Source organism: Alosa pseudoharengus, unplaced genomic scaffold, assembly GCF_046254945.1.
Source record: "Alosa pseudoharengus isolate Yale_2024_CS ecotype anadromous, Long Island Sound unplaced genomic scaffold, YU_APseudo_1.1 YU_APseudo_1.1_scf_9, whole genome shotgun sequence".
In the NCBI taxonomy this organism is placed as follows: Eukaryota; Metazoa; Chordata; class Actinopteri; order Clupeiformes; family Clupeidae; genus Alosa; species Alosa pseudoharengus.
Genome location: NW_027468881.1, coordinates 37,915,271 through 37,934,874, shown reverse-complemented (window position 1 = coordinate 37,934,874; position 19,604 = coordinate 37,915,271). Strand labels below are relative to the sequence as shown.

Here is a 19,604-nt window from a genome sequence, read left to right as displayed (position 1 = left end):
ATTATCATGTCCATCTTCAACTTTGCCCTGACAGATGGTTCGTGTGGAAAAGAATGGAGGGTGAAAATTAGAAGAATGAAAATCTCTCTCTCTCTCTCTCTCTCTCTCTCTCTCTCTCTCTCTCTCCCTCTCTCTCTCTCTAAAGGCAGCATGGTTGGATAATTAAGGAATATAATAGTGATAACAACTCAGCAGATACTATATTTGATTTCATGATCTCTGAATAAGGTCAATCACCCACACCATCTTTTTAGGGTGAAAATGTGTAGAATGTCTTGTTTGTCAGGAATTAACTAGCAAGCTAACTATCTTGTGTACAAGAATATTATAATATAATATCAGATATAGCCCACATTCCCTTCACAATTTTCCAGCATTCCCCTACATTAAAGCAACACCAAAGAACTTTTCATCTGTCGCACGCACTATTTGTTTATCGAGCACCGGCTTTGCAAATAACAATGTCCACAGACAAGGTAGAATAAGTTGCATGATTTTATGAAAGTACGATGTATTGCGACATCAGATGCAAGTCAAATTTGTAGTTTCTCATGTCTCATTCCATCGAACTACAGATCCGCTACCCGATGCAGCAAACTTACATAGTGCGGTAATAGCCGATAGAGGGCCGCGAAGCGAATGCAGAAAGTGCCGTTCACCCTGTTACGAGTTGATGAACCACTGAAACGATTTTGGAAACATTATTTTAAGGTACAAAAAACTCTTTGGTGTTGCTTTAACATACTGCGCTGTCTGATTACCGTGAGAATGTGGGTGGTGCTTCGTGGTCGCTCGCATAGGTAGCCTACCTGTGCGTCGCATTCAGCGTCTGCATTCCATGAAAAGGACGTGTTAACTTCATGGAAGTTGCATGAATAGCAAAATATGAGTCACATGTTTTAATCTTGGAATCGCCGAGGACATTGACTTTAACTACGAGGGCATACTAAAACATGGAGAAATCGATCGTTCAAGGCGTTCCACAGGTAGGCTTCAAAGCAAGTTGTATCTTGTCCAGTTTTAGTTGTAATGGTTTTTGTTTGAGCGCAAGTTGTAGCCAACTGTAGCCTAGGCTATACCTTAGGGTTACATTTCAAAGATATCGACATAAACCTAAACTGTCCTGTCATTAGAGAGAGAAAAATGACATTAGAGAAAGAAAGAGTTATGGGACATATCTTTAACAAATTAGCATATAGACTCCAATGTGTAGCATACAGACACAGAACTGCAGAACAAGTCCTTGGAATCAATAGCTGGAAGATAGTCCGTTTTAATTCGCATAACATAGTGGATGGAAATGCACGAAGACGCGCATTTCTTCAGCCAGATTTTGATCAATGCGCATATATGCGAATGAGCTGAATGGAATATTGTAATGTTATTGCTGGACAACTTCCTTTTTTAGTCAATTGATAGCCAGTCAGATTTACTGTTGACAAAATAGGAACTAAATCTACTGTTGACAAAAGAAAAACGAATTATTCATCTTTCTGGGAAACCAGGTATAGTTTCCTGTTTTGAAGAATGACTTGGCCTACAAGAACTGACATGGATATGATTGAGATTGATATTTCTTTCAAACTTGTAAAACCAGCTTGAGAATATTGAAATATTAGTATTTCATGTCCATCCAATTTCATAAAAATGTTTAATGCTATTCTTTAAATTGTACTCTAGCTTAGTAATGAGATGCAGCTGAGCATCATGAATAAAGTGAAGAGTGGAGAACTGAGCATTGATGACGCAATCGATCAGGCCAGAAAAAACAACCTGGAGTTGTTTCAACAGAAGGTATCCCACCGACACACCAACACTCTTGCTGTCTCTCTGTTTGTGTCTGTTCCTATACCAATGATCTAATCTGCATTGCAGCATGATTCAGATTGAGAATGTGATCTCAGACATTTGCTTTGAAGTGAAGGAAGGATTAATATGATATACCTGAAACATAGAAAATAGAGAAGTAGTTGAAGTCATGAAATACTAATGTAGTCATGGACAGAATGAAGTCATGGACAGAAGTCATGAAATACTAATGTGTTAGTCTATACCGTCACAATGAACAATATAAAAAACACAGTAAACATTCTGTGTACACTGATTTGGTTAATTAAACACTTCATTTGTCCATTTTGTTGTTTTCCCAGTCCTTGAGTTACCTGATATGCAACATACTTCACTGTCCTGTCTCCTCCTTATTATCAGTGCCTCATGCATCTATTTCATGTGTTTCTTTCAAGTGTCAACATCACTTGAGTACTACAACTACTTTATCCAAGTACATTTAAAGCTATTTTTGAATATACACATAGGTTTCCTTACAGCTGCCTCCCAATATCATCATCACATGTTGTAAAGTAGTTCATAACTATTGGAGGAAGTCCCTCGGTGCACCCTCGGTCACACTCGGGTTGTTCAGACACTTGAATAAGGAAGTATAAGCTTGATTTTCCAGATTGACTGGACTAGGTATGCATGCCACTTTACCTTCCGGTTGGAGTAATGGGCTAATTCTGGCAAAAGCTTGTTGATATTTGAGCCCAAGAGCCATCACAAGTACACCCCTATTCTCTGTGCTCCTGAAGCATTGGGGGATGGTTGGAATAGTTTCTTAATAAGTCCAAGCCACTTTGTTTGTTTCCCATTTATAGAACCAGGTCTGTGCTGGACCTGCCATGAATTGGACAAAAAGCGTATTGGATTTATTCTGGACGGAACCTTTAAGAATGGAATCCAAAATACTGACTATGAGAATATAACACTCAGAGACAATATCATAGCTCTGCAGAGCAATATAGATTAATGAATCACATACAGTATGGCTTGCACTCAGCTTTCTACACACAACTAACGATTAACACCAAAATGTACACATTTACGAATTTCATATAATTTCATTCTTAAAGAACTTCACATTGAGTCTTACAGTTCAGCAAGCTACACAAATAGTTTGAATATGATTAAAGCTAATCAGATTGCAAGTCGAAGTTTGTGTCAAAGACACATCGAACAGTCGTGGAGCCTGCATCCTGTAATCTTACCACTCACGAAAGAGAAGAAAACAATCCTTTTGCATTCCATATTTTTGGACCAGGAATTATCCACAAATAAAGTTTATTCCAGCAATTAAGTTCATGATAGTTTGCTATTAGATGACCCTAACCCATGTTCATCTGTATATTTTTGTTTGACTCACTTAATTTAGACTCATGATTCTGCTTAGCGCTTAGTTTCCCTTTTATAAAATTGTATGTTAATTCTTCTATCTGTGTATTCTATCAGATATTTGTTTTTAAACAGAAATTCCATTCAAGCCATTCCATTTTTTCCTTTTGATTTGGTATCTTCTCCAGGAAAAGCAAGTCACGCAGTATAACTTCAGCGTCCACAAATTCAACCGGTATCGCTGGCAGAAACGTGTGCTTCAAGTGAGTAATCGATGATAAGCTGTATATTGCAAACAAGAAACAGTTGTAGGCCTAATGGTTGTAGGCTACTGACCAAGTGTCCTTTGTTCACTTCAATTTCTATTGATCACTTTCCCTTACATTCTACTTAGTTGTATCACATTCTATACGGGGGGTGTGCAATATTGACGAAATAATCTCGCTTTTTTTCTGGGGATTTTGTTTAACGATAATTGGGCAATATTTTGTACCCTTACAAGTCTCATAGTCATAGGATTTACATGTTTAAGAAAAACAATCTCTTAAAACAATTGACTTAAAATTAAAACATTGATGTAAAATAAATAGGAAAACATTTCACCACTATAGTGCAAGTAGAGTAGCCTAAAGTAAATTCCTTCTGATTTTCCTTCTGAATTTTAGAGGGTAGCCTATATGTGAGTAGTAGTTCTCCTAACCATATTCCTTGTATTTAATGTAAAGTTTTGCTTTTTTATGGGTGATGGCTCTTATGGCATGTGAGATGTCAGGCAAATTTGTCATCCGGATGTCTTGAAAAAATGTAACTTGTACAACAGGCAGATAGAAAGATCCAATTTGATAATCCGACCGGAAGATAGCGATAGTTTATTTAATTTGATATCCATGGTTAAGCCAAAAAAGACAAAGTAAGCATTATTTGTTCTTTTGTTTTTCAGGTTGATTTTAATACAAGGATGGTTTGCAGCATAGAGAAAGGTATCATAAAACGACAGCTGCCATTTGCCTGTGTGAAAAACTGCCATGATGGAACAGGCACCAAGTTTTCCATTTCGTTCAAGGGTCGCCATGACTACGAACTAGAAGCCACATCTATGCAGGAAAAGCAAAAGGTTAGTCATCACATGCATGAATATGGCTGACTAGAGGTAAACACAATTTCACACATAGTGTAGCTACACACCAAGTCCGTTACGATTTTTACAAATATTTTACTTTCTATTTTGTGCATATTTCATGCAGGCTGAGGCTCCCGCCATGACAGTAACGTATTGACTTCTAAGTGAATGATGAAGTTCCAAATGAAACCAAGATCTACGCACAGCCTGGTTAGGTGCAGGTAGATTGCAGGAACATACCTAAATAGCAAAAAAAAAGAATGCTCTACCGCACACTGTTGACTTTTACTCAACTTTATTCAGAGCGAACAACGCGTTTCGCATCCACCGTCCTCAGGTTCGCTCGCCTGAGGTGTGAAATTCTCCCGAGACAGACAAACTTAATGTAAGGTATGCCTGCCATTGGTAAGCGATGCCAACAGGGAAAGCTCATAAACTTGAGCTGGTCCAAAAGTCCAGGATGTGGTCTGGGTAGAACTGCCCTGGTTAGTAACAGTCCTGGTCAGGTTCCTCGTCAGTCTGACGTCTAACATATTTGGACAGTTTAACACTGAGTCCTAACTGCAGGAGTGGAGCCCCTGGAGTGATTTCAAGGCTGCCTCCAGAGATGAGCACTGTGATGGAGTGCTGTTACTATGGTTGAGTATGCACTCTGATGAGCACTGTGATGGTGTGCTGTTACTATGGTTGAGTATGCACTCTGATGAGCACTGTGATGGAGTGCTGTTACTATGGTTGAGTATGCACTCTGATGAGCCCTGTGATGGTGTGCTGTTACTATGGTTGAGTATGCACTCTGATGAGCCCTGTGATGGTGTGCTGTTACTATGATTACGATGGTGTGCTGTTACTATGGTTGAGTATGCACTCTGATGAGCACTGTGATGGTGTGCTGTTACTATGGTTGAGTATGCACTCTGATGAGCCCTGTGATGGTGTGCTGTTACTATGATTACGATGGTGTGCTGTTACTATGGTTGAGTATGCACTCTGATGAGCACTGTGATGGTGTGCTGTTACTATGATTACGATGGTGTGCTGTTGCTATGGTTGAGTATGCACTCTGATGAGCACTGTGATGGAGTGCTGTTACTATGGTTGAGTATGCACTCTGATGAGCACTGTGATGGTGTGCTGTTACTATGGTTGAGTATGCACTCTGATGGCCATACCCATTAGCCTTGGTCTGTGGCGCTCCAGTCACAGTGCAGATATGGTGCCCTGTAGGCCTGGGTTTTATCACATGAGGACAGTCTCAGTGCAGGTATGGTGCCCTGTAGGCCTGGGTTTTATCGCATGAGGACAGTCTCAGTGCAGGTATGGTGCCCTGTAGGCCTGGGTTTCAGCCCAGGAGAGGTGACTGCACTCTCCATTCACTACATCTGTGGTGAGGAAGTATGATGGCTTGCTGTGAGGCCATCAGAGACTTGCCCAGAGTATGAGCTGTATTAGTGACCCCCACAGTCTGACCTTTGACCCCTGTGTGATGGACCCCAGAGATGAGTGTGGGTGGCGCCCTAGCATGGCAAAAGCACAGTGGAGGGATTCGTGTGTGAATGCACTTTCAACAAATGCATTATCATTAGTTAAAAATCAAGCTTTTTACGTACTGCATGCTGTATGTTTGTGTAAATGTAAATTCCCCTAAAAGGTTTGCATTTCCCAAAAAACCTTAGAACTCTTGCCTACACATTGCGTCTAAGTCTGACTCAAAGTGACATTGCACCTTTAAGACTGAATACCTTTTATTATTTATGAGAAATTATGAGAAAACCCCTCCCTGTCACACTCAGCCTTCTGAAGCATGGAAAGTGATAATAAGCCCCGCTATACACTATAAAGGAAAAAGTTATATTGTTATGTTTTGAAAGTGTTACAATTACTTTTACAATTTCTTAAATCTCTCTAAATTGAAGTTAATACCCTCATAAGACACACTCTGATTATTAGCAAAAGAGACATTATATCTGCAAAAAAATAATCAATTCTCTCGTCACTATAAAATGAGAAAAATGCTATGCATTTTGAAAAGAAAGTTTGTGTGTTCAATCTAATTGTGACATCAGCAGATAGCCCAGGATGTCCTCTTGAGAGTGTAGTAGGACTCACATAGATGATATAAATGGTGTTACTGGTGTTGACTTATAGTCTTAGACTCATGTCCCTCACAGAGGACACAAATGAATTGCTGGGTCTTAGAGGACACTCCGTATGTATTTTCAAAATAAATGACGAAACCACCAACGCTGTTGATATTATCAGCCTGTGTCAAGCTGATATGATGTGCTTGTGTGTTTTTGCCTATTCTTTGTAGATGCTGCAGTTAGTGAGTCAAATAATCCACAGCAACATCTACAGCCAGTCAGCGGACCGTCTAGAAGATGTGTACCAAATGCCCCCAGAACCAAAGAGCCTCCGCCAAGGCCAACTCCTCCTACAGAAGGGTGGCATGGCCTCTTTTAAATGGAAGAGGTTTGTGTTTGTGTGTGTGTGTGTGTGTGTGTGTGTGTGTGTGTGTGTGTGTGTGTGTGTGTGTGTGTGTGTGTGTGTGTGTGTGTGTGTGTGTGTGTGTGTGTGTGTGTGTGTGTGTGTGTGTGTGTGTGGCTGCTTCTTTGACAATAGATTGAATAAATAGGAGACACCCTATCCACCCTAAGTTTTGTCCCATGTTTCACCTTCATGTGTGTGTGTGTGTGTGTGTGTGTGTGTGTGTGTGTGTGTACGTGTATGTGTGTGTGTGTGTATTTATGAATATGCATCTAGCCACTCCATCTTTTCGTTCATATCAAGCACACTTTTTCTCACTGACACTATCCAATCGTTCTGCTTACCTATGACTTGGGCTTATTCTAGCCCAGTGGTTCTCAAAGTGTGGCGCGGGTCCCTCTAGTGGGGAATAGAGACATGACAGGTGGGGCGCGAGGAACAGTAGGAAATAATAAAATAAAAATGGTGTCTCTTTAATAACGACTTTCTTTTTTGACATGGAAGATCATAGATTCAAAGCAAAACAAAACAGCCACACACAAACATAAGAGTCATAAACAGACCAACATATTAATTAAAATAACATCCAATTCAGCAGACCGGGAAATGTAACCTGGAACCAAAATGCAAAAAAATATTTGAACGTTACCATTTTGCCGGTTTGATGGGGTCAAGTGGGGCTTGACAATTCCCCACCTCCAAAATGGGGAATGACAGAAAAAGTTTGAGAACCACTGTCTTAGCCCATTGATGTATTTTTTATGATTTTCAGGTACGTGCTAAGACTGACAATAGCACTGTGGTGTCTCCTGGACTGGTAGGACGTGGATTGTAATTAGATCACCATCCTAAATGTTTGAGTTGCCTGGATTTCAGGCCTGGGCTACACCAGGCCCACAAGATGCCACTTTTTCCCAGAATATGTTGATTCACATGTAAAGGGGAACATTCCCATTTCTGTTGCACATGGACATATCGTATTCTGAATATTGCTACAACCAGAATATGGACCTTAATCAAAATGTATGTGCGCATGGAAACTTAGTGACTGAAATGCAGTTCTTATAGGTTGTCACAGATCATTCAGTGAAAGGTCTTTAATAAAAAAAATAATTATTTTGTTGCATATTTACAAGCATACTACAATTGTTGTTAATATTCTACTGCACCCTAGTGGTCATATCACACATAGCAGTCCTTCAATGCCATGACTGTATATTTATTATACAGTGTATAGTTACCATATTTCCTCACCTCACCACAGTGAATGAGAAAATGTGTCTGTTGTCATTCTGTACACATGCCACAACACACCACTGATCTCAGACAAAAACTTAAGTTGGTGTGCTCTTGTAAGGTATTAATTTACTAGAACATGTATACTATGTATGTGAATATGGTTGTGATGTGAATATTCCTAGTCTAGGAATAACAGAGTTGTGTCTTTTCCAAAGGTATGAGGCTCACCTTCATGCTGGTCAGCTGACTCTCTTGTCAACAGATGACGCTGATGCGGTCTCCACTCTGCCCACTGTCATCCATTTCTCGGATGGAAAGGCCAGAGTAGAGACGTCACACTCCTTCGACACGTTTACACTTCACACACATTGTAGCGCATACCAGTAAGTACACATACAGTATTCACATGAAAACACAACAGACAACTATTCACACCTCTGTACACCCATGACATCATTTTTAAAAATATAATATATGTTAGCGTGCTTTAGCCATATCTCTGGCCTACATGTATTACACGGTCATCTATATATTATGTATTAGTTATTGTTAATTGTTCAGCCTGGAGATGGAGTCCTAGTTGACGTTTAACACTGTCTCCCTGTCAGGTTCAGGGTACCTATGACAGATGTAATGAAGACTGCTGACATACAAACAGAGAGGGACTCATGGGTTCAGGCTATTGGAAAACTGTGTATGAACTGGAAATTCTGCTCCCAGTCTGAACCAATGTATGCAGACCTTAAAAAGCTGAGGGCATCCAGGACAGTCACAGGCCTCCTGCAGCATTCTGAAGATGGGGCTCTCTCTGGCACTCTGCTACCGTCAACGGAGGAAGTATCTGACGGAGAGGAGTCCACAGCCCTTACCAGTGTCAGGGCTTTTCCGCTTCCACCAACACCACCACTGGCAAAGCCTTGCAGCCCAGTGTGTTTGCCCACCATGCCTTCAACATCTCCCTTGTACTCAGACCTGCACCCTGTGGCACCATCTCCTCCGGTGCCAGCCCCACCTCCGCTACCCAGTAAGAAGCCCCTGCCAAAGGACCGCACCAAAGCCTTCCACTGGGATTTGCTGCCCCAGGACAAGGTAAGTCGTTATTTATCGTTGAGTCTTACAGAAATGTAGAATGCTGAACTTGGTTCACGGTTCATGGAAGGACTCAGGGACTGTTCTGGGGACAGAGAGTATTCTGATGTTTATGCAAAACTATTGCACTACTAATACAATGGGAAATCCGTTTCAACATTAAATAACAGTACTTTGTCAGTACAACACATGGGAGCTCATGCATATGACATGGCATATGCAAATATAACTTTTCTAATGAATCTTGAGAGCTCTGATAAATAGGAGCTGCTTGTCTTACACCCACATGATATGTTCCTTTTGGCAGGTCTACCAGTAGGTGCCAGAAAAGATACTTGAAATACACAGCAAGCACTTGGAATAATGTCCTTCTTTTACCTTTTAATATGGAGGCCTTCATATGTAGCTATTTTTTGTCATCGTCAAATTCCTTTTGCTGGGCATTTGAAGGACAGATGAAGCTAACTATCTGTCTGAAAGTCTTTGAAGACTTTTTTTACTCTTCAGTTGGGAAGCCAGTGAACATGTAAGATCAGCATATACAGCATGGCAAAATACATTAGTTTGCCAGCTGGCTAACTTTCATCAACTTGCCTTTGTTAGGGAAGTCTGCTAGTTTTTAGTAAAGTGCTACTTTCAGACAATAATTGCATAATGCTTCTTTAATAAACATGCCTGGCTGTTCATTGGTCTCTAGGTCCAGGTGCTTAGCATGTGTCAAGGTAATACACTAGCTAACCTAGTTTTGTCCACTTTTCAACAACTCTTCCCTCAAAAGTATGTCATTGATGTGATTGTCATTGATTCAATGCGAGATTATAATTACATTTCTGCCAGATTTTAATGATTGTAGTTGTAGGACAATGAATTTGGAAGTGTAGAAAATCATGACCATTTAAGGATCAGTAGGTTTGAAGAGACTATGGGCTCTATTTTGACGATCAGAAGCGGATGGTCAGAGGCGTAAAATGTATAGACATTAAAAGTGTGGTCAGTCCACAAGATTATGTGATCAAACATCGGACGCTTAGAGCAAAAAGGTAACATCCTTTAAACCAATGAGAATGACATCTGTCATTCCCTTTAACAGCAAGCAGCGCAACTTCAAACAGCGCATCAGTATTTTGATAGTCAGCGGCGCATTTGAAGGAATCTGCTTGCACGCGAGACCGTATGGAACAGTTATTCCACTAAACCATGCTTTACTAAAACCTGTTTGAGACTAGCAGAGTATAGCCTACACGCATCTGCACTCGTCTATTATTTGAACTCATAGGCACAGTGAAACTAACTTCACCATGGTCTCATAGTCAACGACAAAACAGTTCTACACAGTTAATTTCTTTCACTAGTATTGACTGACAAGGTTACCGACAGCCTGAAAAAGCAACACTTACCACAATAATGTTCGAATGACTGAATAAAAATCCTAAGGATATTTATCCTGCAGAGGAGTTGCTGGTTACATCTCGTAACAGTGCGTCTTCAGCTGTGTTTTATATGCCCCTTTCGATATAGACCAGGTTTTTCTTGGTCAGTGGCGTAATGATTTTTAAAGGGTGTAAGATAGTGACTTTTGGATCATGCGCCAAACCACACCTTATGTTGCTAATTACCACACCCCTGGGTGCAAGGTTTAACAGTAAAAAAAGGTTTAACAGTAACAAAAGTAAAAAAAAATCCACCACTGACTGTGTATAAGAATAAGCTTTGCGTTGCTCTTTGCGCCACCTTCCGCCAGGTGCAAGATAGGGGCCTATGTATAGCATTATTTCATAATGCACATGTCAATAATGTAAAGTATCCCTTATAATATGTCTGTAGTAGTTCTATAGTAGTATATAATACTTCTATATTTTGTATTAACTCCATAATATAATTGCCCTCTATAGTGTTCCCATGATACAGTCTTTTATAGTACTTCTGTATTATGTCCCAAAATACTATAAGATTCCTATCTGTATTATTCCTATAAGATTACTATATTTTGTTCTAACATTCTATGACACATATACCGTATTTTCCATTAGCGGCGCATACTATCTAATTCAGACCTTGGGCTAAATGAAACTACACCCATTTAACTGATATATCCTTTATACATTTACAAACAAATAATTGTACAAAATTAATCAATATGGGGAAACTCATAGGGACATATTTCAGTGAAATTGTCCTGTAATGTGCATGTGGCAAATATAAATAAGACCATAACCCTTGAGTCCTTTCACATGCAATAGTGCAGTAAAAGACAACACTTGTACCTTTTCAGTCGTCTTGAGAAAAGATGCATTCCATTGTTTTTTCTACCCTTAATGTAGATTGACAAATCCTTCTGGACACATGGAGTCAATGGAAAGGCTAAGATTGACACCTTTCGGTTGTTTGAGCAGTTCAAAGTCAAAGTCTCAGAAAACTTTGCTGACAGTGTGGATTCGAGCCATCACATAGAAATCATGTTGAACCAGAAGATTGCACACAACTTCAGTGAGTATCTCATCATCTCATGAAAGATTTATTTAATAAGTATATGCTGTTTCCTCTCAAATCTTAAATTGATATCTGAAAATAGACATTTTAAGTCAAATGCAGTTTTCGGAAGGTCCTCAAGTCAAATCTCTTGTTTCCAGATGGATGGTATAGATGATATACAATAAATGATTGAAACAAGTCATATCAGATTCATCTTTATAGTCATATAACATGAATAGTCCTGTTTTCCATCTGTTGTCCTAGGCTAGATTTTATTCTTATGCATTTATTTGGGATTATTTCCCTTTATATTCAGTCTTAACCATTATGCGTGCCCAGATTTGTCTCTATTAGTGCCACTGGCTTCTGAGACATGTTCTGATTGTCACGCAATAATAATAAGACTACCAACAGACTTTTGTGCTACTGGTGAAATGGATTGAGGCAAAAACGGTCTAATTCACTCCCCACTCCCTTCACAACAATAGTACTGCATCAATGGGTGTGGTCTTCTGCAGGGTAGTTCGCTTGATGGCCACATGGTGGCAGCATGTACCTAGTCACCAGAGGGAGCCGTTGGACAAGAGTCAAAGGTTCATTTGTGAGTGGAGGGAATCGAATGATCGAAGCTGTGATGTTGTAGTTGGGGAGGCTAAAATATGGCAGGAAATGTGTAAAGATGTTCACAAAACACAATTTTGACAGACTTTAATCTGGTGTCTTTGTTGATGTTAAGCTCCTTATTTTGTTTATCTAAGTAGCATTTAGCTGCCAGCCTTTAGTATGTCTCTGATATGACATGGGTTCACTCCATGTTCTGTTGTTCTATCTGCTATCTGATTTAATCCAGACGGAGTAATTAGGAAACAGTCATGAAATATGCATGTGCTGGTGTCCAGCTCAGAATGTGTGCGCTCTGCTGCTAATTCAGCTGAGCATCAGTGCCTGGCCCCAGGACACACCTAAGGCCTACATTCTCCTGGGCCATAAGCATTAGCTTGTGCCAGGACACACCTAAGGCCTACATTCTCCTGGGCCATAAGCATTAGCTTGTGCCAGTACAAAGCCAAGACTATGCCATTGGTACTTTATGAAAACATGATGACTGATGCGAGTCTAACAGTGGGCAGGTGTTTTTACTAAAGACATCCAGTAGATTATGTTGATCAGCTGGTACAGCAGAGAAAACTGTGCTTTACCGTGTGTGATATTTTCCAAAGCGTTGACACACTTTCAGGTTGTTAAATCAGGTTGTGACTGCACATGCTTTTTTTTAAATCAGATCTCATTGATATAATACAACAGTGAAATTGTACATGTTGCAGAAAAAGTGACATCATAGGATGGGAAGGACCCGGAGAAACATTTGAATTAGATTTGTTCCAGCTAAGGGAGCCCAAAGGACTATAAAGATTACCATTCCAACATCTGATATTTTGAAGACAGTTTGATGTGTCAGGGTTTTATCTTGTATTTGTAAACATCACATCCTTTGTACAGAGTGTCTACTAAATCCTGGGTTTCTTTTCCTGGCTCCAGGTTATTTCAGGATATTTTATTGGTCAAATTACAAAATAAATGCTATGAACATAACTGGTTATGACTAGGAAACCACACTATTGATCGCTGTGTGAGGGCCAGAACACACCAGGCTGGTGTTCGGATGTCTTGTCGGTGTGTGTTCTGCACCATCTCGACCTCTGGTGCTGTGTCTATGTGTCGGAGCCGTTGGTCAATGAGTTATTCTGATTGGCTGTTTACATCCTGGTAGTTAGCGTTTTGCTTCTGGATAACTGGATGTAACAAAACGATTTCTTGTTTTTTTTTGCTCTTCCTCCACTTATTTCTTTCTTTGGGTCTTCCACAATCTTAAGATCCAGGACTGACAATGCCAGTGCCATCTGCAACTTATTATCAAACATTTTTGATTGGAAGTAGATGTATTACAAAACTGTCGGTGTTGAGCAAGAGTATTGTGAAAATGGCAAGGAAGCACTGCTTTGTTTACTTTATCTGTTATATCACAGATATCTTATATCTTATATCTGTGCCCTTATAAACCTGCATATGGTGCAGGTGCAGAGTGCATGTGCTACTTGGCTGTGGACAATAGTATTTGTGATGTATTTCAGTGCAACTTTTCTGGCCAGACATAGGCTACTCAAGGTGACTTGACACAATGCACATTCTTTGTCATGATATTGTAGTGTAAGACATAGGCCTACCTATGCCTGCAGTGCTGTACATGTGTTTCCTACCTCAAGATGGCAACTATAGCAATATTTTGCATTTCTTTTAAGTGCAGTTAAGCGCAGTTTAAGAGGTTTGGGAGGATGAAATGAAATAGGCTGTAGAATCTCACAATAGGAGTATCTGTAAAATCCCTCTTTGTGTTAAATTGTATATCATTTGAAAGATCAGATTGAAAGCACATCAGGATAAATTTGGCACACTTTCTCACATTCTTAATTGCGATAATGAAACAGATGTAACGGCTTCCAGAAGTGGTAACATTTCTGGAGAAAGATGCAAAGAGAAATGTTTTATTTTCATCTCCATATGATACTGTATGTATGTGACTGTTGTGATAATAAGCTTCAAAGCATACGTGTCATGTATGTGAAGATTTTTGACAGCTTTGTATCAAGACTTGTTGTTTTGGCGAACTTGCTGTATGAAATACTTGATGTAGTAGTTGATACGTTTTGCCAGAAAGCCATTTATTGATCAGTTAAATAACATAACTCATAAGTATATATAAGCTCATAAGTATTAGCTGTTTCCACCTTTCCCACACGTTAGAAGCAGTTATAAAGAAATGACCCACTGGTGACACACAATAAGGGCCTAATTCCATCAAAAGCTATTCTGTTGTGTTACATTGTATAAGCACCTTGCTCAGTAGGAGTTGCTCATGTACATTTTGTATGAATCTTGCTGCTGACTTACTCTCCGTTATAACAAACTTCCTTTTATCAGAAGGTTTCTCTAGTCTTGTATGTGTCTCATGCCAGATGTACTAACGTTTTTGCTCCCACATGAAAAACATGTTTTTGCAGGTAAAAACATGGCGTGGTATGTACTGTAGGCTACTAACAGGTCGCACTTGGGTAAAACCGCGTACTGCCTGTCGCAGGAGTTGACAATGCCAATTAGCGCTTTCCGTGTCATGCATTCATAGGAGGGTCAGGGGAAAGTTGGAGTTTTGTGTAAAAGATGTGAGCAGAAGCGTAACATGTGCCTAATTAGGTATTCCTCTGTATGTACGAAAACTGCCCATGAAAGCGCACGTCTGTTTTGTGGTGAAATATTTCCGCCTTCCGCCGTAAAAGGAGGTGTTAATCCAAATTGCAGTTAAATGCGCTAATAAGAGAAACTTTCAAAGACAACCGAATCGCTATTCAGAGCACCAGTTTTGCGTCTTTGTACTATAACAAAAGCAACCTTAGCCTTTGCTGGCCTTTCGAATGTCTTGCTTTCATTTTCACGTCATCCACTTAAACATTCCTACTTTGTAGATTTGACCAATCTTCCATAGCCTATGTGTAGTACTTCAAGTACTTCATTATCTCCCTGCTTGTACATGTATCATGTACTGTATAGTATTATTTCATGATCGCTAAATGTTTTGATTCCTTTTAATGTTTTCTTCAGTTAACTTCATTCAATTGCGCTTGTAATTGAAGTATGCCATTTAGTTGTGACCGTTCGCAAATTGTGGTAGGGGGCGTAGAAAGGCATTGATTACCCGATGAACTGCAAGTTTGATAAATGCCACGTAAACTAAAGAATCACAGCGTGCACTTTCTGCGGGTAGGCCATGGTGCTGATTACGCTACGTTCACAAATGTACGCACATCAGGCCCTCAGTTCTATTTTTGCACTGAACCTTTCCCTTTAAGTGATTTCAGCCACACTCATCATCACAATCATGCACACAGTTACCAAACTCATTACCATTTCTACATATGCACATACTGTAGTCTCTGATGTCAAAGTTCATAGTTAAAGGAAATACTAAATGTTAAATGAGCACAAAAATGGTAGAATCTGAACTATCCATAAGGGAACAATAAAAGAGTTAGCTTGCACAAAACTGCACCATACATATGCATCAATACTGAAAGGGTCCTATGCACACATTGGTTATTGGATATAGTACATAAATAGTTCCATAGTGTAAGAAATGGCTGTGTGCCATAATAGCAAAGTGTAGGCTGTTGTCTATCTAGTAGAATGATTCCACTGCAGAGAGGAGAAGAGAAATCAGTAATACTCTCTGAGCAGCGGAGGTCCTGCTGGCTAGTGTTGCATTTACACCCGTAAACTTCAATCCCAGTATGGGTCACGGCACCAATATGTAACCTGTCTTGTGTTTGACAGCACAGGCCCTCAGCGGACTCCAACTTGCAACCCCAAACATGGTGGTGCAAGCAAGGTGGCTAAACCCCAGGCACGCTCAGGTCTGCGTGTGGTCAGAGTGAGGCTTACTCACTCACAGCTCCGAACCTTTACACTACGTACTACGACTACGACTACCATTACACAAGTACTGATTATGCGTTTTTATACAATTACATTTGAGTAGTGCTGGGATGTCGGGATATTAGTGCCTGAAGCATTCAGGAGGTGACGAAGCAGCATGTCTTGCAGATGGGGTGTTGTGAGCACATGATTGCAGATGGGGTGTTGTGAGCACATGATTGCCTTAGAGCCGTTTGCGGGGGGGGATGTGTGAAGGAGTTGAATCGCTAGGGTTGAAGATGCTATGACTGCCATACCAACAGACCTGCCTCTTTAGTTGAATGTTGCAGTTCAGGTTATTAATACCACTTTTTTGTCTTTGCCTTCACATCTGCCTTATTTCAAAGGTAAAAAAAACCCCTCACTAATATATACAGCATTTGATAGAATACAAATGATTTCAGGGGAGAGCCCCTGGGGTCAGGGAGATGGAAGGTAATTAAGAACAAGCCCTTTTGTGTTTAAAGCTCATATGGAGTCTCTCTCTCTCTCTCTCTCTCTCTCTCTCTCTCTCTCTCTCTCTCTCTCTCTCTCTCTCTCTCTCTCTCTAATACTAGTGCACAGACTTTGTTTTTTATGTGCTGTTTAATAAGGTTGTCTGCTTGTGTGTGTACGAGTTTCTGTCTTTTCTCAACAGACATTTTCCTCAAAAGTTTCCCAGTGCAGCCAAAGGAGCTGCGCGAAAAGCTGTGTATCATTAATGAGAAGGACGGCGGCCTATCTGATGAGCAGATTGCCTCTCTCAGGAGGTGAGGGGGAACTTCACCTAAACCCTATACCTGTTAATGACTGCAGGAATCTATCTTGAACATTCCCACTGCACATGTCAGTCACATTCTCCAGGCATTGAAATTGGGGCAAAATTGTGTGTGTGTGTGTCTGTGTGTGTGTGTGTGTGTGTGTGTGTGTGTGTGTGTGTGTGTGTGTGTGTGTGTGTGTGTGTCTCTCTCTCTCTCTCTCTCTCTCTCTCTCTGTGTGTGTTTGTGTGTGTGTGTGTGTCTCTCTCTCTCTCTCTCTCTCTCTCTCTCTCTCTCTCTCTCTGTGTGTGTGTGTGTGTGTATGTTTGTGTCTCCTCTCTCTCTCTCTCTCTCTCTCTCTCTCTCTCTCTGTGTGTGTATGTGTGTGTGTGTGTGTCTCTCTCTCTCTCTCTCTCTCTCTCTCTCTCTCTCTCTCTGTGTGTGTGTATGTTTGTATGTGTGTGTGTGTGTCTCTCTCTCTCTCTCTCTCTCTCTCTCTCTCTCTCTCTCTCTCTCTCTCTCTCTCTCTCTCTCTCTCTCTCTCTCTCTCTCTCTCTCTCTCTCTCTCTCTCTCTCTCTCTCTGTGTGTGTGTGTGTGTAGCTGTGAGTGAGGTTAATGGGGCGACCCTAGTAGCATTTAGGATATCAGTTAAAGCTACAGTAAGCTATAGTGTGTTTTAATAGGCAGTCCCTGATCTGCTGTGGTACCTGCACTTTAGACACAGTTGAAACGACTCGGCTACAGACAGGGCAGGGGTAGATCTGCCATTTTAAAACCACAGATGGTGTGTGTTATTGTGTTTGCGCTAGGAGGTATTTATGCTGTGTTTGGACACATCAGCAGCAGTAGAATATATGGGCTCATGCCCTCATCAGCGTCTGATTTGTAATGGGCCACAGATTAACACTTTCCAAGAGGTTCTCTGCGGTCAACAATAAAGAGTCGGCACCAGAGCCTTTTATAGGGGCGCTGCTCACAGATTAAACTTTTATGGTCTTGTGTTGGGAGAGATGGACACCATTGAGATGCCCTGGGGGGGCCCTCTGTGTTGAAAGCCCTGAAATGCTTTCCCCGTCCATTCAGACATCCTCCCTGAGCTTGTCTTGGGTCGCTGCATTCTGCTGACCTACCTTGAGGAAGAGGAGACCGAAAGTAGCTCCAGATTTATTTATTCTGGATAAAAACCGCAAGGAATATTTTTTAATGTGTTGTCAGCATGGACTACAAGAATACAATCCTAATAGAAGGCCTTGCAGTGGAGCTGCAATATTAATGCAGGGCAGCTGTAGTCACTACTGCACATCCCAGGCCTCATGAAATAGTCAGTCTCTCAGGCTTTGAGCTGAAATGCACTCACAAGACTTTAAGAGAAGTCCTTTCTGGAGTTCAAAGCCAGGCCGATACAGAGGCCAGCTCAGCCACTTGGCTTTTAATCATCCCTCTTTTACCTGGGCCACACGAAAACAGCAGACAGTCACTTAGGAAAAATGAAAGAGGGGCAAGGAAAGAGTAGACAGATAAGTGAGTGGGCAGAAACAACACAGGGATAAAGTGGGAGAAATATAGTGCTAAATGCTGCTGAATACACAGAGAAACAGGCATGGGCTGCATGCTAAGGAATCTAAGTAGGATTTGGATTGGAGATGAGGAAAATAAAGACAAACTCTCAATCTACAGTGTATAGAGCCCAGGAAGTGTCATTGCAAGATTGTTTTGTATATCAAGAGAATATGCACTCATTTTACTAAATTGTGCTGTCATTTTATTATACTAGTGCAGTGCCCGTTCAAACATGCTATTCCTGTAGCCCAATTACATGCTTGCAGGTAGGCCTGCTTTAAAAATAGGATGATAGGGAAAAACATAATTCCAGGTAAGCATTCAATAATGAATTCAGATAATATAATAATATAATAAATGTGAAGTGAGCAGAATTTAAGCATGACTGCATGTGACATTTTTTACAAATCAAAATGACATAATCCTAACAGCTGTTTTGAGTCAAGGCTATATGCTTAGCCTATTGAATAACTTGATGATAGAGAAAACAAACCATTTTGTGGAATGATGCATCATTTGCAACGGTCAAAAACAGTCTCTGGTGGCCTATAAGTGACATCACACTCTGTCTGCCACTCGTTGCTTGTCACTGGTTATGCTTTGCATGTGTGCTTGGCACTCTGCTTGGCATTCGTTCTTTAATTCGGGACCATTATCGCTCGTTTCAATTTAGGACCTTGCAGTTGAAATTGTCGTTTGCTTATTCAAAGTCTAAAGAAAGTCCAAACTAGCCTGGGCTATTCGAAGTGTCCGTTTATTGCACATAATTTTTTACGTCATTTTGAAGAGCCACTGCATACCTGTGTGTGTTGGCGTGTTGTTGCAAAATCCGCGGAGTCAACATCAGACAACGTCAGACAACGTCAAATTTGGCACTGCACTTACTCATGCCTGTAACAAGACACCTGCCAGTTTGAAATCAGTCTGACAAACGGTCAGCGAGATATGCATGCCACAGACATTAGGACAGACACACAGACACTTCTTGCTTCATAGATAGATTGTGCACACAGCTTAGTACATTGTGTGCTCATTTTACCACATAGTCTGCTCGTGTCAATACATTGTATTCTCAATGGAGTAAATTGTCTGCAGATTTTACTAAAATTGTGTGCATGTTTTACTAAAATTTGCTCTCATTTCACAAAAATTAAGATTAGCGCACAATTTAGTCAAATGAGCGCACTATTTAGTAATGAGCAAACAA

The 19,604-nt window shown here is 40.6% G+C and overlaps 1 protein-coding gene across 1 annotated transcript in view; it reads left to right on the top strand.

Annotated features, from left to right (window-relative positions):
- Positions 1–771: 771 nt before the first annotated feature.
- Positions 772–19,604, top strand: part of LOC143114109 (uncharacterized) — a 37,030-nt gene continuing 18,197 nt past the window's right edge. Inside the window, exons 1-9 of the mRNA XM_076275569.1 lie at positions 772–986; positions 1,681–1,794; positions 3,357–3,431; positions 4,109–4,282; positions 6,603–6,760; positions 8,230–8,397; positions 8,623–9,103; positions 11,425–11,590; positions 16,737–16,848. Coding sequence (XP_076131684.1) covers positions 954–986; positions 1,681–1,794; positions 3,357–3,431; positions 4,109–4,282; positions 6,603–6,760; positions 8,230–8,397; positions 8,623–9,103; positions 11,425–11,590; positions 16,737–16,848 — 1,481 coding nt within the window. The 5' untranslated portion in view covers positions 772–953. The remainder of the gene's footprint in view (positions 987–1,680; positions 1,795–3,356; positions 3,432–4,108; positions 4,283–6,602; positions 6,761–8,229; positions 8,398–8,622; positions 9,104–11,424; positions 11,591–16,736; positions 16,849–19,604) is intronic.